This window comes from Gorilla gorilla, chromosome 11, assembly GCF_029281585.2.
Source record: "Gorilla gorilla gorilla isolate KB3781 chromosome 11, NHGRI_mGorGor1-v2.1_pri, whole genome shotgun sequence".
Classification (NCBI taxonomy): Eukaryota; Metazoa; Chordata; class Mammalia; order Primates; family Hominidae; genus Gorilla; species Gorilla gorilla.
This window is the reverse complement of record NC_073235.2, coordinates 67,204,233-67,229,535: the sequence shown is the minus strand read 5'-3', so window position 1 is coordinate 67,229,535 and position 25,303 is coordinate 67,204,233. Positions and strand designations below refer to the sequence as shown.

The window sequence follows — 25,303 nt, the reverse complement described above, 5'->3', positions numbered from 1 at the left end:
TAACTATCTTGTCTCGATTTCCAGTTTCTAAACAAAATTGTGCATAAATATTTTATGTTAGAGGTAAAGGGGCATGGGATCATCTTGTTCAATACCCGTATTTTGTAAATGAGAAAATGGAAGGCCAGAGAAATTAAGTGATTTACTTATGGTAACACAAGTGGCCATTTAGGATACTCCCAGGCCTTTTGATGTCCAGTATATTGTTTCTCCAACCTCACCTGGGGAAGTAGCTGTCTCAGTGGTAGGGCTGGGGTATGGGTACATCTGGTATCTGCCTTCCTGTTTAAATGTTGAGGCTTATGGCCCTTGCTAGGGTTATTGGATAAGGGGGAATGGATTTGGTGGGTTTTCACTTGTAGTTGTCCCATGCTCTCTGTGCTTTTGGGCAAATTTCTTAAACCTCTGTAAACCCCAACTAAATGGCAGTGGTAACTGCCTCATAAGATTAAACATAGACAAAAAGCACCTGTACAGGACTTAGAAGAAGATATTCAATAACCACATATTTTTTTCTCCTTCACTACCTGGCTTTTGCTCATTCACTTGTTGTTGTTTTTGTTTATTTTGATGAATGTTTAAGATCTCAAAGAAATGATGTAATGTGGTAGTAAAGAGCACCAACTTTAGAATCAGACACCTTGGGTTTAAATTTCAGCTCCACCACTTACGGGCTAAGGAACCTTAGGCAAGTTCCTTAATCTGTCTGCATGTCACCCTCATCTGGAATGTGGAGGTGGCAGCACTTGCTTCATATAGTGTAGTAAGGACATGAGTTAGTGCAGGTAAAAAACATTTTCTAACACACAGTCAACACTCAAGGATTAGCTGCTGTTGATACTGGATAAAAACTACTTTTTCTTGTGTTCTGTTTGGCTTTTACTGTTGGGACATGACACTAGCATTCCATATGTGCTTCTTTGATGTGAATATGCACTGCCTCTTTGCTTGGTACATTATACCAAGTATAACTGAAAGATGAGTCCCATTCCTAAAAATGAAAAATTAGATTATTCTTTTCTGATATTAATCATAATTCTCATTGGTCAAAGGAAGCTACAGATTTGAGTCCTGTCCCACAGATTATATGGCTTCAGGCAAATTACTGAGCGTCTGGGCAAAATGATGGAGTCTTCGTACAATCTAAAATTTTGTCAGTCCTAATTTAATCCCTTCCCCAAATAGGAAAACCACTTAGAAACTTCCTGAGGATTGAGATATTTTATCCATGTGGATGTCTTTGGGGCTTATTTAAACATTGGGACTTATTTGGGTGGCCTTTGCTAGGGTTATTGGTGGGGGGATTTGGTGGGTTTTCATTTGTAATTGTCCCATGTTCTATGTGCTTTGGGGCAAATTTCTTAAACCTCTGTAAACCCCAGCTAAATGGCAGTGGCAATGGCCTCATAAGATTAAATGTAGACCAAAAGCACCTTTAAAGGACTTAGCAGTAGATATTCATGAATGACTTGAATGACTTCTTATACCTCTGGCTACAGAACAGGTTGACTCTCAGCAACCCACCAAGTTTTTGCTCTCCTATGAACTGATGAAACTAATATGACCTTCCCTCCCTTCCTTCCTCAACTAAATAAAAAAAGAATGCTCATAGAGAACCCCATCTGGTGCCAGTTATAGTTCTAGGTGCCAGCAGAGAATGAGACAGGCCACGTCCCAGCCCTCCAGGAATTTTTATTCTGGGGTCAAATAAAAAACAAGAAAATAAGTAAATAAGCAGGATGATTTCAGATAGTGATAAATGTGATGGGGACCAAGCAGGGCTATGTGAAGAGTGGGCCACGATGGGTGGGGTGGGCCTTGGTACCTTTTTTGAGTGGTTAGAGAATACCTCTAAGAGGAGGAAATATTTTATCTGAATTCTGAATGACCTCAAGGAGCAGGCAATTTGAAGTTTTCTGGTTAAAAGCATTTTGGACTGAGGGCAAAGCTGTGGAAGGCTCTTGGATGTGAAGAGGCTGGGTCTATTTCAGGAAAGAATGCCAGTGTGAATTACACGGGGCATTGAAACTGGGAGTAACGAGGGGAGCTGAGGTTGTCTCATTGGTTCTCAGACTTTAGCATACATCAGAATCACTTGGAGGGTTGTCAAATGTGGATTGTAAGGCCCTGCCCTTAATGTTTCTGATTATGTATGTCTCAGGGGTACGGCGGCCAAGTACTATGGCTGCTGCTCTGAAACCATACTTTGAGAACCACCGGGCTAGCTCATTTGGGGCCTGCAAGCCAAGGAAAAGAATTTGGGTTCATCAATGCATTGGAAGGCCAGTGAAGGATTAGAGAGATGTGATCTGATTTATGTCTTTTTTCTTATTTTTCTCCCCCACTGACCTAATGGCATACATATTTAAAAGTTCACTCTGACTACTACAGGGGAGAATAGATTTTAAGGGACAAGAGGAGAAACAGGAGAGACCAGTGAAAAGGCTTTTGAAGCAGTTTGGGCAAGAAAAGATGATGCCTTAATTACCAGGGTGGTAGCAGGGAGCTGGTGAAAAGTATAGAAGTTCAGGATATGTTTTAGAGTTTAGATCCCAGGGGAATTGTTAACAGATTGGAAATAGGAGATAAAGGACAGAGAGGAATTAAAGTATGCCTGCTGGAGTTTTTTTGCTTGAGTTAACTGGGTGGTTAGTGGAGCCATTTGTAGAGATGGGGAATAATATAGAGTAGGTTTGTGTGAGAATGAGGATTAGAGATGAAGAGGAGAATCAAGTTTTGGTTATAGAACATTTGAGATACCTATGGGACATCCAAATGGAGATAACCATGAGATTGTTGGGAATAAAAGACAGAGCTCAATAATCAAGTCAGGTTGGAGATGTGAATTTGACGGCCACTGACATATAGTGATATTTGAAGCCATGGGCTTTTATGAAGTCTCTTGGAGCCACCTACAAGAGGTTGTAGAAAGAAGAGAAAAAGGCAGAGAATGGACCCTGGGTTGCCCCAACATTTAGAAATCAGAGGAGGTGAGGATGGGGAGACTGAGGAGTGGCAGTGAAGAAGGAAGAAACAGTAGATTGTGTGCCCACATGAAGAAGCCAAGGGAAGACAATCCCTCACAGAGGACTTGAGTGGCTGTGAAATAGTGCTCAGTGTGACCAAGATGAGACAGACCATTGTCTATGATTTGGACCCTCATACGTTATTGGCAACCTTGAGAAAAAAAAAATGTAATATGAGAGTCATATAATGTTTTGGGTTTCTCCTTGTCGATTTTCATTATTGCATATCTTTTCAAGCCCTTTTGACATACTCACTATTTGAAATTAGGCTCATCAAGAAAAGAGGGCTTTATTGTTTTTAATTATATTCTCTTGAGTACATAATACAATGTTATGCCCACTTCTGAACAAATCTTGTTTAAAATATTCTTCTGTTGTTTCATTAAACCCAGACAGAGAAACTGAGAAATCGTGTTGAGAAGTTGGTCTTCAATTTATAATTGAAATACATACTTTAGTGGCCATCAAAACACTGCCAGTTATTTTGAAGGACTGCCTCATCAACACTTACCACAATAAATCCTATCTATGTTTGATTGCCCTCTTTGTGCTGAGAGAAGGTTACTGTTAAATTTATTTTTGGTCTTTAGACTGCAATACTTAAAAACCCTATTGTTTTAAGACTGAGAATTCACTCATATTTTTGTCTTTAATATTGAAGCCATATTTTTTGTATAGCACTTTTCTGAATGAATCTATAAGAATACTTTATAAATATGATAAATACAGCAAACTGATGAGAGCCCATTGGAGTTGAGTAGCTTATTAAGGATGTAAGTATATCTCATACAGCATTTTAAACCTTTGCTTTTTCAAATCAAGACTAGAATTATGTTTTGCTGAGCTCTTTTATTTCCTCTTTTTATCTATTTTAAGGATATTATATTGACAGTAATGGAGTAATGATTACAGTGGGCACATGATTTTGGAGTGCCCTGTAAATCAAAATGATAAAAAGACCAATCAGCAGTAATAGTAGGACACTAATTGAATTCTGTGTTAAAATGAGATTATGATATTAAAATATATTATTGAATAATGCAAATTTTGCCTTAATTCTCATTATTAAAATTGAGTATAATATTGAGATAATTTTAATAAAGCAATGATTTGCATAAGCAATAATTTACTGTAGCTTGTTATTTTTAAGCTTGAATAATGAATTTTTGCCCTGATGTGGGGGAGTTTTCTTATTATAAATATCTTTCCAGTATAACCTGCTCTCCACCTACCCTTATGTGAAATTTGCTATTGTTTACTGTTAAGGGGAAAAGCCTCTAAAGAGTAGACTGATAGTCAAACAAGGCCACCGGTGAAGAAAAGCATATGTGAAAATCTATTTGATGAGAAAACTGGTTGAAACATTCCCGTTTAAAAGGGGTGAGGAGGCTTCAATGGCAGTTACTGTGATTTTTAAATATTTAAATATTTTAAAAACTTAGTATTCTTAAGTATCGTTGTTATTGAATGTTAATGTTACATTTTTCTCTTTAGTTTATATTATCAGAATTTCCTATATTTAGATGATAACACACATTTGATTATTTTCACTGTACTTTTAACTTTGGGTGACAATTTTGTTATTACTTCAGAGCCTCTGACCAAAAAATTAATGTTAGGAGAATGTGAGTAGGTAAAAGATATTTTCAAAATTTTGCTGGTGACTAAAAGGTCAAATAAGTTAAAGTCTTAAAGCTACTTAGGATTCAGGCCAAATCCAGGCTTCCATCTGGTATTCTTTTCACTAGACTGGACTATGTAGTAAGCAAACTAGATAAACACATTCCTAAATTTAATGTGTATGGATCACAATTGGGAACTAACATATAATTGACCCTACAGGCTCTGCTTATCAAAATTCTACTTTTCTTTCAAGACCTGAGTCTCTTGTCTTTTCTTTTTGAAGCATGCCTTGATCCTGCTCCCCACGACACACAGCTGGTCTCAGCTGGCTTTCATTGACCTAAATTTTCAAAGTTGCCATCTGTTTGATGACCCTTCTTTTTCGTTTTGTATTATGTAATTATGCATTGCATCTTCTCGGTTGTATTGCGCATTCACTGGGGAAGGAAGGATCTTGGTCTTATTCACATTGCTTTCCATTTTTCAGGAACAAAAGTTACAAATACATTATTAAATTGAAATAACAACTGAGAACATTAGGATGTTTTTCCTAGAAGTCTAATGTAAATGCCCTGGTGTGGTGGCTCATGCCTGTAGTCCCAGCACTTTGGGAGGCTGAGGTGGGAGTATTGCTTGAGTCAGGAGTTCAAGACCAGCCTGGCCAACATGGCAAAACCTGGTGTCTAGTAAAAATACAAAAATGAGCTGGGCATGTGCCTGTAGTCCCAGCTACCCAGGAGGCTAAGGCACAAGAATCGCTTGAACCTGGGAGATAGAGGCTGCAGCGAGCTGAGATCGCTCCACTGCCCTCCAGCCTAGGTGACAGAGCCAGACCCTGTCTCAAAAAAAAAGTTCTGTGTGAATGGTTTTTCAAGTAGTGCTTTGTCCTACTTTCCCCGTCTTAAAAGAAATTGGCTTATGTATAGTGATTAGAGATGGATTTTCATCATAGATACAAACTACCTGAGGAAGTAAAACTGTCACACACAGACATCAAAACTGTGAGTGAGAGGAGTTCACTGCAGTGTGCAGTAGACAGGGAATGCTTCCCCAGAATTACAAAGTTGTCAGTTATCCCTTGCTAATAAATCCAGTGTGTATTTTTCATTCATCTTGTAAAAAATAAAACATAATCAGTTAATTAAAAAAAGAATCCCAGACAAGTAATCCTGAAATGAAAGCTCATTTTATTTTTTGGTGGTAAGGACTCTTTTCCTTCCCAGTTTTAGGCTTAGGTAGTGCATCTTCTGTGGAAAGTAGTCATTGAATTCACTCTTTCAGCAAGTATCAGTGCCTACTACATGGCAGGCATGGTCCCAGAGATTCTGTGTATTTGCAAATGTGTGGACAAGGTGGTGGAGACAAGTCCCTACTCTCATGGAATTAATTATCCTTTAACAGAAGGAGACATAAGTATGTTGCTCATTAACCCTGTGGCCAAAAGTAAAGCAGAGAGATGGGGGTGTTAAGGTCAGGAGCAGACTCTGTAGAGGGCCTGGTATTCTGGATGTGTTCAAGGAAAAGGCAAGAGTCCTGAGATTGGAATGCAGTGATCCTAGGGAGAAAGTGTTAGATAGGGGACTGGAGAGGCCGGAGGTAAGGGAGGAAGGAAGGACCTATTACAGATGGTCTCCTGCTTGCGATGGTTTGATGTATGATTTTTCAACTTTATTGTGGGTTTGTCAGAATGTAACCTCGTCATAAATTGAGGGACATCTGGATTTATGATGGTTTGAATTATGATTTTCTGATTCTGTGATGGGTTTATTGGGGGTATTTGGTACATTTTGACTTATATTTTCAATTTAGGGTGGATTTATCAGGTTGTAATCCCATCGTAAGTAGAGGAACATTTGTATAGCACTCCAGATCTTTTCTGGTTGAGGCAAGAAACCATTGGAGAATGTGAGAAGTGAGGCAGTGAGCTGACTTGTATTTTATTTTATTATTTTATTGACTTATTTTTCCACACATTCAGAGAAACTTCTCTAGTAATGAACTATAGAAATGACCCCTGAAAGTTTAGTCTTCTAACTTGTATTTTAAAAAGATCACTCTGGTTGTTTCGTTGAGACTAGATTACGAACTGACAAGGTTGGGAGCAGGGACACCAGTTGGCAGCTTGAGCAGAGGTATTTGGTGATCCAGGTGTTTGGTGGATTCTGGGTCTATTTATGATATAGAGCTGGCGGAATTTGTAGATGGATTAGATGTATGTTTATGAGAACAAGGATTTTTGGTCTGGACAAATGAAAGAAATGTGATTGACTGAGATGGGAATACTTGGAGAGTCTTTTTAAAATTCATTTTTGTTGCTATTACCAAAGTTACTTTTTCTTTCATTGTACTTTCTGATGAGTTTTTGCTGATATTTAGGTAGGCTATTGACACTTTCATATATGAACTTTGTGCCAACCTACCTTACTGAGTTCTCTTACTTATAAAATGTTTCAGTCGATTCACTGATTTCTCATCTCTTTTGACTTCTCTGTGCAATTTTACCAAACCATTTAATTCCAAAAATTACCATTTTCTTTTATGGCTCTATTCACTTTCCTCTGCCTAAAATATCAGTTATTTCTTGCCTTTTTCTGTGTGTTTCTATTCGTTCTCCAAAACCCAGCTCATGTTTCCCATCTGTAAGACATTTCTGGATTCCTAAGAAAGTTGCGTTTTCTTCCTGTGACCCGCAGCTGCACCATCTGCATACCTGTGTTAGAGCAGTCATCAAACTTGATGGTAATTTTGCCTGCCTGTCAATCCTTTGGGGCGATGAACCCTTCAGGAATAGGAACTGAGTCTTACTCATCTTTACCTTTCCTGTGTTTAGCTGAATCTGCTCTGATAATTGTCTGTTATAAAATAAATATTTGTTATACATGAGTGGTTAATTTCCGCAGATTTAAAAATTGAAATTTGAAATTGGGGGGCATTCTTCTTTACAGGGATTTTTATAAACTTTTATTCATTGTAACAGTTTTTAAAAATGTAGTTTTGTTGCTCTTGTAAAATAAGTCTTTTCTGAAGTATAATATGTTTCTATTATTATACCACTAAGAGTTAAGGGCTTGTTATTTTAGTAAATGAATGTACAGTGTAGGAACCTTGCTTCAGTCTTTTCATGATGAGTCATATGTTAAAGGAGTTGGAGTTGTGAGACCTTAAATTTTGAAAATACTGAATAGGTGGATGTTATATATTTACTTATAAAGAAGCCTTTTGATCCTGTTTGGTTCTTATGTTTGCCTAGCAAGTAAGGATGGGAGGAATTGAAATCTGTATTTTTCTGAGTGGAAAGGAGTAGTATTCATTTTTCTAAAACCAATTAGCCTTTTATAAAGGTAATAGTTTCAAAAACTTTAATTCAGTGTTTTAAATAAAACCATAAATACGTCATTACTTATAGTTTATTTTCATATTTTATTTTTTCAATCCATCAAATCATTGGATTGGCCTATGTAAGTTCAGAATGTCTACTATTTCTGTTATAAGTTAGTTAAGAGGTTGTCTTAGTGATGCAAAAATATTTATTAGAAAATTATTAGTAATGTTTTTCATTGAAGCAGATATATTATTTATCAAACAACCCATCATAGTTCATTGCTAGGTACAGTGGGAAATAGCCATCTATGTGCAGTGGGAAATACAGCCATCTATACCATGCAGCTTTCTTGCTTTCATTCTTTGAGATAGGGTCTCACCATGTTGCGCAGGCTGGACTCAAACTCCTGGACTCAATGGATCCCCCCACCTGTCTGCCGAGTAACTGGAATCTCTGCTGTGTGCCACCACAACTGGCTAGCATGCTTCATGCTTCTTTTTTGCAGGGAGTTATAAACGTAGGTAGAGAGTTGAAAATGGTACCCCCCAAAAGATCTAAAAAGTTACATCTGTGGAATTGGTATGTGCTATATCAATTCAAAGAAGGAAGAAATTCTGTGGAAGGGGTAGTTTGGGGCAAACAGGGTGGATTTAACTAGTCTTTGAAGGATAAGGTAGGGTTTGTCTGAATCGAGAGGTGGAACATACTACATCGGAAACAAATAGGATGAAGGGCCCAAAGGTAAGAGTTATTGTGAAATGAGAGAGTGAGATACTGATCTCTATCCTGAAACATTAAGGATTTTTGTAATTTATCTAATCAAAGAAAATACATTTTCCTCTTGACTTGCTATAGTGAACACACAGTAACTAAATTTAATAGAGGCCAATATAAAATTTCTTTATCATGTTTCTTTTTATGTCCAAGTAATGTAGGCATAGTACTCAAAACAAAACAAAATGCTGACTGGAAAAGGAAAACAAAATCCTAATTCGACCATCCAACACTAACAGTTAACATTGTAGAACATTTTTTCTAGATGTGAAAAACCACTACTAGATCATATTTATAAAAATACATCATATTAAAAAGTTACCTTAAAAATAAAATATTTTGTATTTTTTGTGTTTTCTTTATATTTTAGGAGAAAACCAAAAGCCAAGGCACCACTTCCTCCAGCTGAGACCAAATACACTGATGTCTCTTCAGCTGCTGATTCTGTAGAATCCACTGCTTTCATCATGGAACAGAAAGAAAACATGATAGATAAAGACGTTGAACTCTCAGTGGTCCTACCTGGGGATATTATCAAATCTACTACTGTTCATGGCAGGTACGCTGGAGTAAATGAAATATCAGGACCTCCCCTTCTTATTCCACCATTGAAAGTCTCTGTGATATACGTCTTGATGTTTGTTCTTTGACAAAACACTTCATTTATCACTCAGTTTAGTTACCTGTTAAAAAAAAGACTGCTAAAATGGTGTTAAAAATTTTCTATCAATGTTTTAATATCAGTGCTATGAATTCCACAAACCCAATTAAATGACTCTTGAAATTTGGAACCCTTTCATATCTCGTTAGTTATTTAACAAGTTTTTAAAAATAAGCCTTTCCTGGAGGAATGGCCATTAGTTATATTGATTTTGTAAACCAAACTTACAAAACAAGCCCAGTGACCCACAGGAAAATCCTATCCTTTTCTTCTCAAATTGTTCTTCCCACTTTAAGCTGCTTCTTTAAGTTTGCAAAACTCTTAATTTTAAGAGTTTTATTACTCTTAAAATGTAATACTTTTGTATTTATCAAAACAGTTAAATCTGTCTGTAAATTAATTGGCATATTTTTATTTCATTGAATGATTTAATTACTTTATTTAAAATGTGGGTGAGTTAAGTAGAAAAGTAAAATCAAACTTTATCCCAGCAAAAAGGAAAGATGTGATTTAGAAGACTGATATTTTTAAATACCTTTGCGAAAATTGGAAAAATGGAAAAAAGCCAAGTGTAATTTTCCATTTCATTTTGAAGTGGAAAGTTACATGAACTATAGACTTGGTCTTGTTCTTTCACCTTCAACTGCCTATTTGTTATCAGGAATCCTGTTTTAGAAATTTAAGCTGTTTTGACCTTAGCTCGCTCTCTCTCTCTCTCTCTCTCTCTTTCTCTGTGTGTGTGTGTTGTGTATAAGGAAAAGAATATATTGGGTATTGCATTCTTATAATCTGGTTTTGTCTAGAAAAACTCATTCAAGGTAACCTTAATTTTAAGATTTATCATTAAAATCATGTGTAACTTCACAGATTATTTAAAGTAGATGAAAACAAAATAGTTCAGCTTTAGCAAATAGTATTATTTAACTCTGATTAAATTTGAGGAAGTTGCATTTTGCCATTTATTTTGTATTGAAATTCACTTTGGAGATCACACATTGGACCCTATTTATGAGATTGAGAAAACTGTCTGTGGTAGGCTCCCACCTGCAGCTGTGGATGGCCTCGTATGTGTGAGGAAGACATCTTGAAAGTTAGAGACAATGGTCATTATCATCAATTCTTGAAATAATATTACTCTGGTTTTAAAGGGATAATGGATCTGGCTGGGGGTAATAAAGGCAATTCCTTTTTTATTTTTTTTTTTATTTTTCCTGAATTCAAAATAAGAAAAAAAAAAGTCAACTTTTTTTCTAGTTCTTCAGGGTTTCAGGTGATGTTGGTTTCATCACAAATACTCTTGAAAATTTCTTCTTGGGGATGTAACAGTCATCTCTTCATATTGCCTTATTCTCTGTTTGCTATCATTGCACCTCTGGGTTCTTCAGATTTTTTTTTTTTTAAACCTCAGTGACTTTAATATCAGAAGCGTGTTTTTTCTCTCCGTCCTGTCACCCGTCATAGTTATTCTAGACTTTTCCACATGCCACCCCGAGTTAACTTTTCTTCTGTTTCCTCAACTCTGGAAACCAAGATCCATGGTCAACTTCCCTGTTTCCACCAGAGAATGGTGGAATCTCATCACTTTAAAACTGTTCCATTTCTGAGATCTTAGGATTCCTTATTTGAATACCAGCTTTGTAAACATCTAGCTTATCCACTTTCTCTTTAACTGAATTAGTTCTTCATCCTCCTCAAGTCTAATTTATAACTGTTCTGTAGGATGCTGCAATTTTCTTCATATCTAAATTTTCTTCATATGTATTTTTTCTTCATACCTGATAGATTCTGCATCAGACATTTCACCTACATTTGTACTTACAAGCACCCTAGATTTTTCCCACCCTCCCTCCAGCATGTTTGCCTCCTCAGGTCCCTAAATCTGAGTAACTTTCCATCAATCAGCTTTATGTTTCTGGGCCACCAACTGTTGTTGAATTGCTGCAGTTTTTTAAATCTATGAAAATGTATTATAGCTGAATTGATAGGATTAAATATGATTAAATGAAATACTATCAGGGCTTGTCGCCTATTGGCTTTCTCTCTCTTTTTTGTTTTTTTTTTTTTAATTGGGAACTGCTTTTCTTAACCCTGGGCTCTCTTCATTTACCTTGCACCCTCAGATTGATCTAAAACGCCTCTCTGTTTGTGGTACTACCTTTGATAAAAGACTGCAGGACAGCAATTCAATGTCAAATTAAAGGAGTCCAAACTACCTAGCCTGGAGATTGGGATACCTTATTTTCTCCTCCAAAATTAAGTAGGCTTTTCCTTCACCACCACTCTCCTTCCTTTGTGTATCTTTTTTTTTGTTTGTTTTTTGAGACAGAGTCTTGCTCTGTTGCCCAGGCTGGAGTGCATTGGCGGGATCTTGGCTCACGGCAACCTCCACCTCCCGGGTTCAAGCAATTCTCCTGCCCTAGTGTCCCAAGTAGCTGGGATTACAGATGAACACCACCATGCCCAGCTAATTTTTGTATTTTTAGAAGAGATGGGGTTTCACCATATTGGCCAGGCTAGTCTCGAACTCCTGACCTTAGGTGATCCACCCACCTCAGCCTCCCAAAGTGCCGAGACTACAGACATGAGCCACTGTGCCCGGCCCTCCTTTGTGTATCTTAAGCTTCACCACATGACTCTTGCTCTTTGTTCTTCTACAAATACTCTATTTCTTTCACCTCAATACCTTTGTGAACGTTTTTATCCCCCTGGTGTAACTCACTACCCTCATTTTCTCCAGTTAGTTTATATAGCTCAGGTGACATATTTTATATAAAGGCTCCCTGATCTCCCCAGAATCAGTGATTAACTCTGACTTCCAAAATCTTCCGACACTTTATATCATATTTATTACATATTGTTCTATGCTGCAATGTTTGTGTAGGTCTTACCTTTTGAAGAAACCACAGAGCCATGAGAATATCATTACTTTTCTTTATAGTGCCTAGCACAGTTTCTTGCAATGTGGTAGGCATTTCATGAATTTATCGAAATGAATATTGTCTTCCTAAACCCTTATGTGTAGATGGAGGTAGCAACATAAATGGTATGAAGAAGCACTTGGAATGAGTCCTAGTTGTTTACCCAGAATCTTTTAAGTAAAGATATTTTCTCCAGGCAGAGAGCAAGGTAGGAGTGGAATGCCCAAAATTCTGATTCCTTTTTAAATTTTGTTTAGGGCTGAAGAGTTTTTCTGAGAGTAGAATTTATATCAGTGTTTTTGTTTGTTTGTTTGTTTGTTTAGACAGGGTTTCAGTCACACAGGCTGGAGTGCAGTGGTAAGAGCTGGACTCACTGCAGCTTCTGCCTCCCAGACTCAAGCAGTCTTCCCACCCCAGCCTCCGAAGTAGCTAGGATCACAGGCGTGTGCTACCATGCCCAGCTAATTCTTGTATTTTTTGTAGAGATGGGATTTCCCCACGTTGCCCAGCATGTATATCAGTGTTTTTACTATAGGGTTTCATTTAGGGACTTTGTTCGCAGTAGTTTTATAATTCAGGCATGACTCATTGATGCTATGACTAATTTTCTATTTTCAGTGTTTGTGATTTAAAGTAGTTGTGTGATTCTGAATATCTTAGGAGTGTGATTCTGGGATATCTTAATGCGATCCAAGATGTTTTAGAGTTTGACTTGATATATCTTAAAAGTGTGACTTGGGATATCTTAATAGTGTGATTAGGGATGTCTTGAGTATCACAGCTGCTGCTGACCCATTGTTTCACAAAACTGTTTAACAACAAAAAGAAATGTTCAAATAGAAAATTATGTACTACTACTGAAAAATGTTAACTACCTAATGGGAAGACTCATAATGACAAAAATAAAATTTCTTCCTGGCTTTGTTACTACCATATAAAAGGAATATGAAAAATCTCAACAGAATAATACAAGAATTTGGTGGAGGTAATTTTAAGTGTGTGAGAGTTTCTTAGATAAATAGAGTTCTATATGTAATTCTGAAAAGACTTCAATGCAGTTTTTTGAGACCATGCTTTCTGAATTTGTCTGAATATTTCTTGTATATTTATTTTGATAGTGTAGTACTATTTCTTATGCCTTTATTGTGAAGAATACTATCAGTGTTTGACGGAAATACAGATTTCAGAAACTTATATGCCTCACTTCACTTTTCAGAAATAACTTTCCCACTCAAAATGTATTCTTGGGGGATATTTTTGGAAAGTCCCCCCATAGATCTCATGCACAGGTGGGCTCAGGATGTTCTATTTTGGGGAATGTGGGTGCACAGTGGTATCTTCAGAAGAATGCACTTGTTTGTACATTGATTTTCACCAAAGAGCTTGTTCAGATTAGGAAACACAGTGGGGTTGGCGGTGGTCACAGACTTTATGCTCAGGGAGAAACTTATTATCCTGAATTAGGTTGGTAGCCATCTGCCAGCTCAACTATTTTTGGTACCAGAACTTAGTGATGCCTTCTCTTTAATGACCAAAAGTCACCATGTCTCTACTATCTTGCCTTTGTGAGGCTCTGCTTACATTAGGGGTGGGGTTGCCATGCTAACCTGAAAACTCTTGGGCATTTCTGCATATCCTAATATCATGGATGGTTGGATTGAAAGAAGAAGGAATTAAAATATTTTATTTATATATAAGATACAGTGTAGTATAGATGTATGTGTGTGTATGTCTATGTGTATGTATGTATATATGTTTGCACACATATATAAATGTGTGCATCTATGTATAGACTGTGTATACCAAATCCAAAATCTCAAATGCTTCAAATTCCAAAACTTTTTGAGTGTGAATATGATGCTCAAAGGAAATGTTTATTGGAGCATTTCAAATTTTGGATTTCCAGATTAGGGATGCTCAACTCGTGTAATGCAAATACTTCAAAATCTGAAAAAAAATGTCAAATGTAAAACACTTCATGCCTCAAGAATGTTGGATAAGGGATACTCAACCTGTTTCTGTGTGTCTGTGTATCATGTATATAATCGATAAACATCTTTTTCACCAGTCAAAGCAGTTCTTTGCCTTTCTAGAAATGAACATTAAAGGATACTACTGTTACAGAACTGGTGGCTTTTCTTCTCAGAAAATGCTATACTTTGCAACAGCATAAGCAGTGGTGTCTGCTAGTACTTGGGAAAAGTTAATTTTTAATGAAAGTGAGCTTATAGACTAAACAGATATAGAAACCACATAGAATAAGGAAATATGTGGGTACATTTGTATATGATCTGTATATGGTCTTCATCTTATAGTCGGGTATCTGCTTCATAGGTAATTATTCCTCATTGAATAAGTATTAGTTCCTTTTTCCTCTTTTCCCTTTCTCCAGGCTAAACTTTTAAAGCAAAATGTTCATTTTGGGAAATCTGAAAAGATTGACACGAATCCTTCTTAGCCTGTTGAGAGAGCATTCAATGGCCATGCTATCACACTTTCCTACAAGAGGGAGGAAGAAATAAGCACCATTTATAACAGAGGAAGATATTTTTTTTACGCCCCTACCACAAATAGGAATTTGTTTTGATTCGAGCACACGTGAGATGTCATAATTGAAAACACAAAGAAAGCACAGAACTCCAAGCTAGAAGTCCCAAGTAGAAGTTACAGTTTGTTCTAGACTTGCTGTGTGATCTCAAGCAAGTCACCTTACCTCTCTGGGCTTTTCACATAAAATAACCCAGAGACATGTCGCACATGCTTTTCAGCCTGATTTACCCATAGCACCAGTTTACAGCAGAGTTGAGCCTAAGCCCGCGGTTTTGACTGGCATAGGGTTGGTCCGCTGAGGAACTCGGGAGCATTTTGCATGGATTACAGCGCCACCTATTGGGAAAAAGTAGACTATGAAAAATGACAAGATAAAGTTGTATCAATGTGGGATTTTTGCTAAAAAAACGAGAGTAACAACAGTATGGATCTAGAAAAATTTCTGAAGTTTCACGTCATATTTATATTTATTGAGAAGTGTCTAGTGATGACAAATGTGTGATAAATATATGTATATAACAGGGTAATTTTTTTTAAACTGTCAAAAATCTGTAGGGTGGTACAAACCATGTTTAACTATATAAGATGCTTAAATTTTGGTTTAGATCCTTATTCTACTGTAATTGCTTAAAACAAAAGTTGGCATTTTAACTGTGCAAGTACCTAGACATAACAGTACTACTTGAGTTTTTAATCGGTACTATTTGAGTTTTTAATCATCCTGTCATCTAGGTTCTGTCATTGCCCTCCCATGTCCCCCATGGCTCTGAGCCCAGGAGAATGTCAGCCTCTGTCAACTGCCTGCTCCCCTGGTTGGGAAAGGGGTGACAAAGTATTCACAAATGTCCTCAGAACATTGTTCCTGGCAGGGCCACCCTCTTCCCTTTGCTTTCCTGGCGTCTACACCTTATAATAATGACCCTTTTTAATTTCAGTTTTTTAACTTAATTTAATTTTTAAATTTTTCTAGAGACAGGGTCTCACTCCATTGCCCAGGCTGGAGTGCAGTGGTGTAATCATAGCTCACTGCAGCCTCAAACTCTGGGCTCAAGTGATTGTCCTGCCTTGGCCTCCCAAAGTGCTGGGATTACAGATGTGAGCCACCGTGCTCAGCACTAATTTTAGTTTTTAAATTTTTGTGATTACAAGTGCAATAGTTAGATGTTTTAGAAAGTTGGAAAATACAGATAAGCCAAAAAATTGTAAATGCAATTTCATTAAGCAGGCAGATTGCAACTTCTAACATTGTAGTGTCTAGCCTTTTATTCTTAGACATGCACATATATCTACACCCATCTATATGTGCACTTCTTTTTTACAACAATATGGTATTATATTGTACGTGCTATTTGTAACCTGCTTTTTTTCAGTTAATGATTTCCATCTTTCATGTCAATAAAATGTTATCCTTTGTCTATATTCAAATTGCCCCAATTATAGTGAGATATATTTGTAGTATTTTTGTTTTTATAAGGGGCTTGTGTGTTTAGTAGGTGTGTTCTTAAATCACAATTTTTATGATGGTAATTATTTATAATTAGCTCTGAGTATAACACCTAAGATAAACAACCAGATAGAGTCCAAAGTGGTGACTTTCTAAAAATTGTGGGGTTTTTTACATTTAGTAATATCTATTTTTAGTATGTTAAGAACTTATCAGCTTAGTAATCTGACCTATTACTATTTATCTTCAAATCTTAATTTCATGTGTTATTTCCTTCAAAATGTTTCCTATAGCATAATAAGCATTCTGAATTTTGAGAATGGGTCTATTTGTTTTGTGTACCTGGTACATTTCATTTCTTGCACACACAGAGCACTGCTTCATTCCTGAACTCATTACTGAACTACATGGGTTAGCATAAGATTGATAAACATCAGCAGCAATAGAGAATATTTTAAAATTTCTGTACTATTATTGGTATGTGTAATTGGGTTGTTGGTGTGTACTTACAAGGTACAGATATGAAACTAATCCAGGGAATTGTTATTTATTTCTGAAAGAAGTGGGAAATCTCATAGGGATTTCTTCATTTCAAAGAAGAGCTTTTAGAGTCTTAAAAAAAAAATCAGCCCTCCAGAAAATTATTATATTATCTTACAAGAGAAAAAATTCTGTAAATAATGTTAATGCAAAGCAGACTCTGCTGAGTAATAAAATAACCCAAAATTCAATGTGGTGTAATAATATAGAGGAGTGATTATAATGTTCATCCAATCCTTTTCCACTTTTAATGATTTGCCTCAGGTTTTAGATGGACTGCTCACGTGTGCTCCCGCCTTAGGAAACAGGAAGACAGGCATCTTTTCTGTGGTGATCCCGTGGTCAAACCCATTAGCCAACTGCCTTCAGGTGCATCGACTGGGGGATGATTATCCAACCAGAATTGTTATCTTTGGCAGAAGTAGTTTGGCATCCAGGTGGATAATTCTGAGCTCTATTCAAGCGATTATTTTATTTCCTGTGGGTGCACTTTATTTCCTGTGACTAGTTAACCCCAGCGGCAGCTCCATTGGATGCACGACCTGCTTAAAAGTTAATGTCCTACTTTTATAGTGTTATGACTCCTTTATGGTAAAGCTAGACAGTCAGTAATTCCCAACCTCAAAATCTTGTGGTCAGGGTCAGCTTTCCTGTGTTACAGTGCTGAATGCTGAGGCTTCAATTAAATATTTAAAGCATTGAAACTAGTCTGAGGCTATTTTTGGAAAAGATCTTAACCCTATTTAATGTTTATGTCTCACCTTTGTGTAAAGATGGTATGGCTTAGGCAAAACAAGCTTATTAATTGTAAAAAACAGCAGAGCTTTCACCATGTTACTTTTTTCTAAAGCATATGAACCTCCTCTCAACAAGTATGCTTTCTCATGTGTCAGTTGTATTAGTCTACTATGCATTTGAGCCCCTTGACTTTCAAGCAGAATTAATCACTGTTTTCTCTAAATTCCCCATTCGACAACAGCGACCTAGCCAGGTGCCTAAAGATTACTAAGATGTGGTCCTGCTAGAGGGGAGCTCACATCTATGTACACACAGAACCCAGATAACTTCTTGAGGGCACTCTGCTGCTTAAGATCTAAGTAAGGCTGGCCTGAACCCCTGTTCCACTTCCTGTGGAAGGTTCAATGCCCTTTATAATCTTATTGTAAACTCCCAAGAGTTTTATGTTCTTGGGGTCACCTCTGGCTCTGACTTTATGCCTTACCACCTCTGGATTCATATTTTTCAGTTTCTGCTTTTGAAATTTCATCCTTTGACACCTCCCAAGGCTACCAGAACCTTAGTGATGGCTTGTAGAGTTACAGTAAGCACATCACATAGCAAACCATTGAAATTTGCATTTTAGGTCTCCTGTTGGGTACTTTCAGCAACACTGCCACTTTGTCCCTCCAATCCTGCCCTCTTTCCACTGGCTAGCTCCTCTTTCTGTCTCTGTCTGCTTTCTGCATTAGCTTCAATCCTATCAGCTCCCTACAAAATGTATCTAGGATCTGAGTAGTCCAGGCCACCACCATCTCCCACCTAAATTTTCACAATAACCTTGTAGCTGCTCCCCCAGTCTATTTTGAATACAAAAACCAGAATGTAATCCTTTTAAGAAGTAGAGTAGATCACATCACTCCTCAGAACTCTTTGGAGGCTTTCTGTCTCACTCAGTAAAATCTCAAGTCTTCACTTGAAAGGCCTTTAAACACTACAAGATTATCACCCTGATTTCATGCCTATTGTTTTCACTAGCCAACTAGTTTCTGTTTTTCTTTAAACACTTAGAGCACATTCCTGCCTCAGGGTTTTTGTACTTGTCAAAGCTATCTTTCTGCAGATATCCCAGTCCCTTCAAGGTCTCAATTCTGGTGTCATTTTTCAATTAGGACATTCCTAACTTCTTTCCTTATTTTTTTTTTTTTTTGTCAAGAGCATGTAACACCATCTGATATTTTATATATTTTACTCGTTTCTTTTTTCTCTTCTCTCTAGATCAGTTTCATAAACTTCATAAACTACAGTATGATCAGAATAGGTTGGAGTGCCTGTCAAAGCACAGATTGCTCTTCCTCATTCCCAGAGTTTCTGATTAATGATCTGGGCTGGGGCTTGACAATTCGCATTTCTAACAAGTTCCCAGCAGATACTGATGCTGCTGGTCTATGTATCACACCTTGAGAATCAGTGTGTTGGAATTACTCTATCCAGTATGGCAGCCATTCACCAAATGTGTCTACTTATATTGAATTTAAATTAATTTGAATAAAAAATTTGGTTTGGGAGTCCACTATCCCAGTAACCACTGTGTTAGTGCAGATATAGAACATTTTCATCAGTGCAGGAAATTCCATTGGGCATATTACTGTAAAACACAAACCACAGAAAGATCCACATGGAGCTTACTTTGGTGTAAGGAATCAGGTTAGATACACAACTTTTCTTTTTCATCCGATAGTCAGTTTTCCCAGTACCACTTATTGAAAATTCAGTTGTTTCCCCAGAAACAATTCATATGCAGTATTAAATTCACATATGTAGTTATGTCTATTGCAGAACTTTCTGGATTGCTGCATTTATCTGTCTGGCAATAGGAATATTTTCAAGACAAATTTGGCTTCTGAAATTATTGAATAAAGAATTGGACCTAGAATTATAAAATGAGAGAATAAACTCATAAAGAAGTTCTGTGGTTTTCAGTTGCTTCTCAAAGAGGCATTTTTAGTAGAAAACATGTAGGCAGTGTTGAGTGCAAAGGTCGTGATATAGTCGGCAACTTTTTTCTCATGAAATCTGATATGGTGTGTAAAGTTTCTAGGTAAATAAAATGACTGAGGGAATAGGCCATTATGTTAATATTCTTAACCAATTACCCACACTATTTATTAGATTAGAAAATTAATTTATCACAGATAGAAATACCAATGTTTCTACACAAGGAATCAAATTGTTCTTTTTAAAAAAATCAAAAATGTATTTTAAATGTTTATATGTTTATACATAAACAATGAAAATTATGGCACAAAAATAGGGATAAAAACCAAACAAAACTTTAATAATTTTTTGTTTTGTGTTTTGTTTTGTTTTGTTTTTTGAGACAGAGTCTTTCTCTGTTACCCAGGCTGGAGTGCAGTGGCGTGATCTCGGCTCACTGCAAGCTCCGCTTCCCAGGTTCACGCTATTCTCCTGCCTCAGCCTCCCAAGTAGCTGGGACTACAGACACCTGCCACCATGCCTGGCTAATTTTTTGTATTTTTAGTAGAGATGAGGTTTCACCACGTTAGCCAGGATGGCCTTGATCTCCTGACCTCATGATCCGCCTGCCTCAGCCTCCCAAAGTGCTGGGATTACAGGCGTGAGCCACCGCACCCGGCCATTTGTCTTGTTAACTTATGTATTTCTGGCAAAGATTCAAAGAAACTGTATATTTAAGAAGTAAAAGATGTTGGAAGAATGAGCTTCAATGTTTTTACATTTATTACTTGACACATTTATATATAGAGAGAAAGAAATACAGTCTGCATGTATCATCATTTACTCATAGACAACAGCAGACAGCTACCCCTTCAGTTGGCAATGAAAGTTCTCTTCTCTTCCAGCTAAACTGCATTTATAATAGTATTTAACTAGACATTACCTAATCCTTCTTAACTTTATTTACTATCAAAGAAAGTACTATTTCCAAGTCTAGAATTGGTATGTGCCATCCAATTGCTCTTGTAGAGTACCATATTACCAAAAAATCAACTTCCACAAGACCATTTTGCTAGTCTCTCTCTGGATGAAATTTAAAATGTCCTGTTTAAAGCCAAAACATGGGCAATATAGATACATTTATGGGCATAGCCTGTGGCTCAAAAGAAGGATGTAAAACTCTTAAATATTATGCAACCATCTAATAAAGACACAGGAAATGTATTTTGAGAATTGAAATGTATTCCTGAGAATTTTTTTTAAATTGAGGGACTTAGAACCTTTGATTTATTTATTTTTCTTTATATATATACAAGTAATAGGGTGCTGCTTGTATGTGGGGGAGAAGGGAGGTGTGAGGGACCATTGAGAAACATACTCCTTATCCCATAAAGATTGGACAGGCCTAGGAGTAGGCAGCGACCACAGAAAGTAGAGATGGGGGCTGAACACGGGATGATCTGAAACCTATGTAACGTGTTGTTTGACTTCAAGACCACACAGTGTCCGACAGTGAATCCTTCCCCACCTCTGCAGGAGACTCCTTGTCTGGAAGAACTGCATCAGAGAGGCTGCAGGCCTGGGAGCTTACTAGGGGTGACGTGCCATATGAAAACAGGTGCACTAAAATAAAAGTAGCATACTGAATGGTGGGATTTCTAGCCCCATTTCCCTGTCAAGTTCCCAAAAGCCAGTAACCAGGTTTATATCTCTAGTCAAGAAATTGGAGAATAACTTTTTACTAATATGTGCATTTCCCTTTCGAGGTGGGATGCAGATGGCTGGCTACCCGATTACCCTAAAGTGAATCCCATGAACCTATGCCTCCATCCATAAAAATACGATGTACACACTGCGGTTTAGTGCCTTATTCTTAAGTGTGAACTAACAGTTTAGGATCACCTGACATTTGGGGAAAGCACATGATACCAAAGATTTTTTAGTGTGCTTTCCTTAAGGGATGACAGTATTAAGAAAGACTCAGAGACTATGTTGTTCTGTCAATGATATGAATGAAAATATAAGTCTGTGTCAACAATGAGAATCTATGGAAAGGGAAGCAAAAAATTGGTAAGTATCCCTGAATTCCAAGTTGGGTATGAAAGTTTCTATAGAAATAAGTCCTGTATTACCAATAGTATTAAACATTCATTCATTATTTGAAATTATCTCATGCATTTACTTTATTTCAATTTTATGTTCCAGCACAAGAGCTGATAAACGTTTTCTATCATGGGCCAGGAAGTAAAAATAGTAGGCTTTGTGGGCTATGCCTATATAGTAGGTGTGGTCACCCTACTCCATTCTGCTGTTGTAACTAACACAAAAGCAGCCTGAGATGTTATATAAACAAACGGGCATGGCTATTTTCCTAATACAACTTTATTTACAAAAACAGACTGTGGGCCCATTTTGACCTGCACATTGTGGTTTGCTGACACTTGGTTTAGTTCATCCAGTAGAGTGTTAGATCTATGAGAACAGATATACTATAATACTTGTAGTGTGATTCCAGTGCCTAGAGAATATTCATAACCTTTGGATGATTAAAGAATTTGTACTACACCTTTTAGGATTTTGTGGACTTCCTATGCAGATATTTACAGTCTGTTTTCTAAAGCCAAAAAGTGGTGGTGGTGGTTCCAAATGCTTCATTCTTATGAGAACTTTGTAACCAATTCATAAGCTAAAGACTGCCAATGTTGTATTACAAATAATGTGTTGTGAAGGACTGCTCTTGGGTAAAGAAAGGACTCCTCCTCCTGAAATTTATAATTTGGAAACAATTTGGTAAAAACATAAAAGTAGTTGTTGAACTGACCCTAGGATCTATGCTCTCTTGACTATCCCAGGACTTTTTAACTATTACAATTTTGTCTGTTTAAATGTCTTGTAGTTCAATTTTTTTGTAGATTATTTTTGTTGTTGTTGTTGTTGTTTTTATTGTTATTATTTTTATGACCGGGTCTTGCTCTGTTGCCCAGGCTGGAGTGCAGTGGCGCGATCTCAGCTCACTGCAACCTCAACTTCCAGGGCTCGTGTTGTTCTCTGGCCTCCACCTCCTGAGTAGGTGGGACTACAGGCACACACCCACCACAGCAGGCTATTGTTTTTTTTTTTTATTTTTTTGTAGATACAGGGTCTTGCCATGTTGCCCAGGCTGGTCTCCAACTCCTGGGCTCAAGCAGTCCTCCTGCCTTGGCCTGTAGCTTGGCCTGTAGTTCAATATTTAAGCTGCTTTTCCAAAAACTATCTTGTAGCCTTGTTTATCTATTGAAGACAAGCATTCTAAGAAAATCCTCAAAACAATAACAGGTAATGAAATACTCTTGTCTTACAGTAAACCTATGATGGACTTGTTGATATTCCTTTGTGCACAGTATCACTTAAATCCATCAAGTTACACAATCGATCTGTTGTCAGCTGAACAGAACCACATTAAATTTAAGCCAAACACACCAATAGGAATGTTGGAGGTAGAGAAGGTAATTTTAAAGCCAAAAATGTTGGATAAGAAAAAACCTACACCTATAATACCAGAGGTAAGAATTCCATTATATATTTTGATGTCTTATTCAGTCATTATCAGCAGCTCATTGTAAGTGAAATAAAAATGGACTTTCCTGGTTAAATTTGATGTGAATGTGAGTATTATGTTTTTCTAGGCACTTTGTTTAGGATTCAGTTGGCTATTGATCCCTGGATTAAATAGAATTTGGGCAGTACTTTAGATTTAAGCGCTCTAAAATGATCAGTATGATTGCATAAGAATGTAACAATTATGAATGATTTGTATTTTAAGCTACTCTTTTAAAAAGTATATGTAAAGGAAGGTTTTAGAATCTTTTCATGAAAATTTATCTAATAATTTCTTAAAGTAATTTTTTGGCTTCTGTGTACTTGGTAAGCAGCAGTTGTAACTTACTAACATCTATTTGTATGTGTGTGTTTGTTTTGTTTTCGAGTTCTTCATTGTGTTTGAATTTATTAACATCTAAACTATTAATGTGTGCCACACATTAACTGCATTTTCTTTAATGTACAAATTTCATGCAAAAATGTTTAACCACAATCATTCTAATATCAGTTCTTATTAAAATTGTTCTATTGCTATAAGCAATAGGGTAGAATTTTATGGGTTTCAAGAAATACTCTCATTATGAACATCAACCATTTTCATTTTATAATATATATAAAAGTTTGTATATTAAATTGATACATGTGACTTAAATATACATATTCTTGCATTTTCTTCATATTGTTGTGAAGCTTTTTTCAAAGAAGTTGAGTTTTTGAAAATAATAAAACATACTTGCTTTCTACAATATATGATTTAATATTATTAATATATATTGGGATATTGGACTGCCTTCTGTCTAAGTATTTGTTTCTGTCTAGGTGTTTATTACATATCCCTGCTATTTTTCTAGATGGAAATAGTTATATTTATGCTATAGCGTGGGATTATACAAAGGGTCTTAGTTTTGTGAATAAAGGTCTTTAAGGACCTGCAAAATGTACATTTCACTTAGTATGGTCTCATGTTGCTAAGTTCCATACAGGATTTAATTCAATTACATAAAATGATGAGATGCTTAAAATCTTCCTAGTAATTTTAAATTATTAGTACTAGATATCTAATGAAGAGATTTAAATATTCTTTACTAAAACATTAAAATTAGCCAAAGTAGTAATAGTAACAACAAAAGTTAATCACAATAGCTAATGTTCTCTTATTGATAAATGACTATGTGCCAGAAAGTCTGCTAAGTTTTCATATGGATTATCTCATTTATAATGTTTCAAATAGAAACAAAAATTTTAGTGACTTAACCAAATACCCCTTTTTATTGAGGCAATAGAGAAATTATTTGAAAGATAAATGTTCCTCAAAGGGTAGGATAAAATATACATAATTTTGTACTATGTATATTTGCTAATTTTAAAGTAAATATTTTAAGGAACAAAGTGAAAACATGAGTAGTACTAGATATGAGGCTAGTTTTTTAGTGTCAAATTTAATTAAAATCTTACTATAGAATGGTTGGATTATTTAATAAATAAACTAATGTGTTTGCTTCTAAGAACTTGCTTTGGATTTAGGAAGTAACATTAATCAAAAAGAGAATTTCACACCAAATAGGAAAGTACTGTTTATTGTTTGAATATGTAACTGTAGGTTATCTCATTATTCTAGACATTATTGTAGAATGTTTGTTTCAGTGAATTATGGTACAACTATGGCTTTAATCTGTGTTTCAGAAAACTGTGAGAGTAGTGATTAATTTTAAGAAAACACAGAAGACCATAGTGAGAGTGAGTCCACATGCATCGCTTCAAGAGCTTGCCCCTATTATATGTAGCAAATGTGAGTTTGATCCGTTGCATACACTATTGTTGAAAGATTATCAATCGCAGGAGCCTCTCGACTTGACAAAATCTCTTAATGACCTGGGACTAAGAGAATTATATGCGATGGATGTCAACAGAGGTAAGTTAAGACTTTTATTTTATTTATTTAGTGGGATGTGTATATTTGTATATGTTTGTGCAATGTGTTTGTATGAAGGTGTTCTCAAGTTCATAATGGCAGTTAATGGGTCCTATAGATAAAAGTAATTACTTGGCATTAGGAATAAGAAAACAAAATGTTAATAAAAATAAATCAAGTTTAATATAACCACTTAATTTCAGTTATTGAAATTGGAATTAAAACTTGTCTTTTTAGCCATCATCCACAATTTATATTTT

General features: G+C 36.3%; 1 protein-coding gene and 1 pseudogene across 17 annotated transcripts in view; one reads left to right on the top strand and one right to left on the bottom strand.

Moving 5' to 3' along the window:
* The window catches only part of COBLL1 (cordon-bleu WH2 repeat protein like 1), a 193,572-nt gene that overhangs the window by 88,808 nt on the left and 79,461 nt on the right, over positions 1-25,303 (top strand). For all 17 annotated transcript variants that reach the window (XM_055380234.2, XM_063694944.1, XM_055380236.2 and 14 more), the window contains 3 exons: positions 9,116-9,304; positions 22,893-23,094; positions 24,815-25,043. In XM_055380234.2, the coding sequence (XP_055236209.1) occupies positions 9,116-9,304; positions 22,893-23,094; positions 24,815-25,043 (620 nt within the window). The remainder of the gene's footprint in view (positions 1-9,115; positions 9,305-22,892; positions 23,095-24,814; positions 25,044-25,303) is intronic.
* On the bottom strand, positions 6,602-6,679 carry LOC115933918 (uncharacterized; annotated as a pseudogene).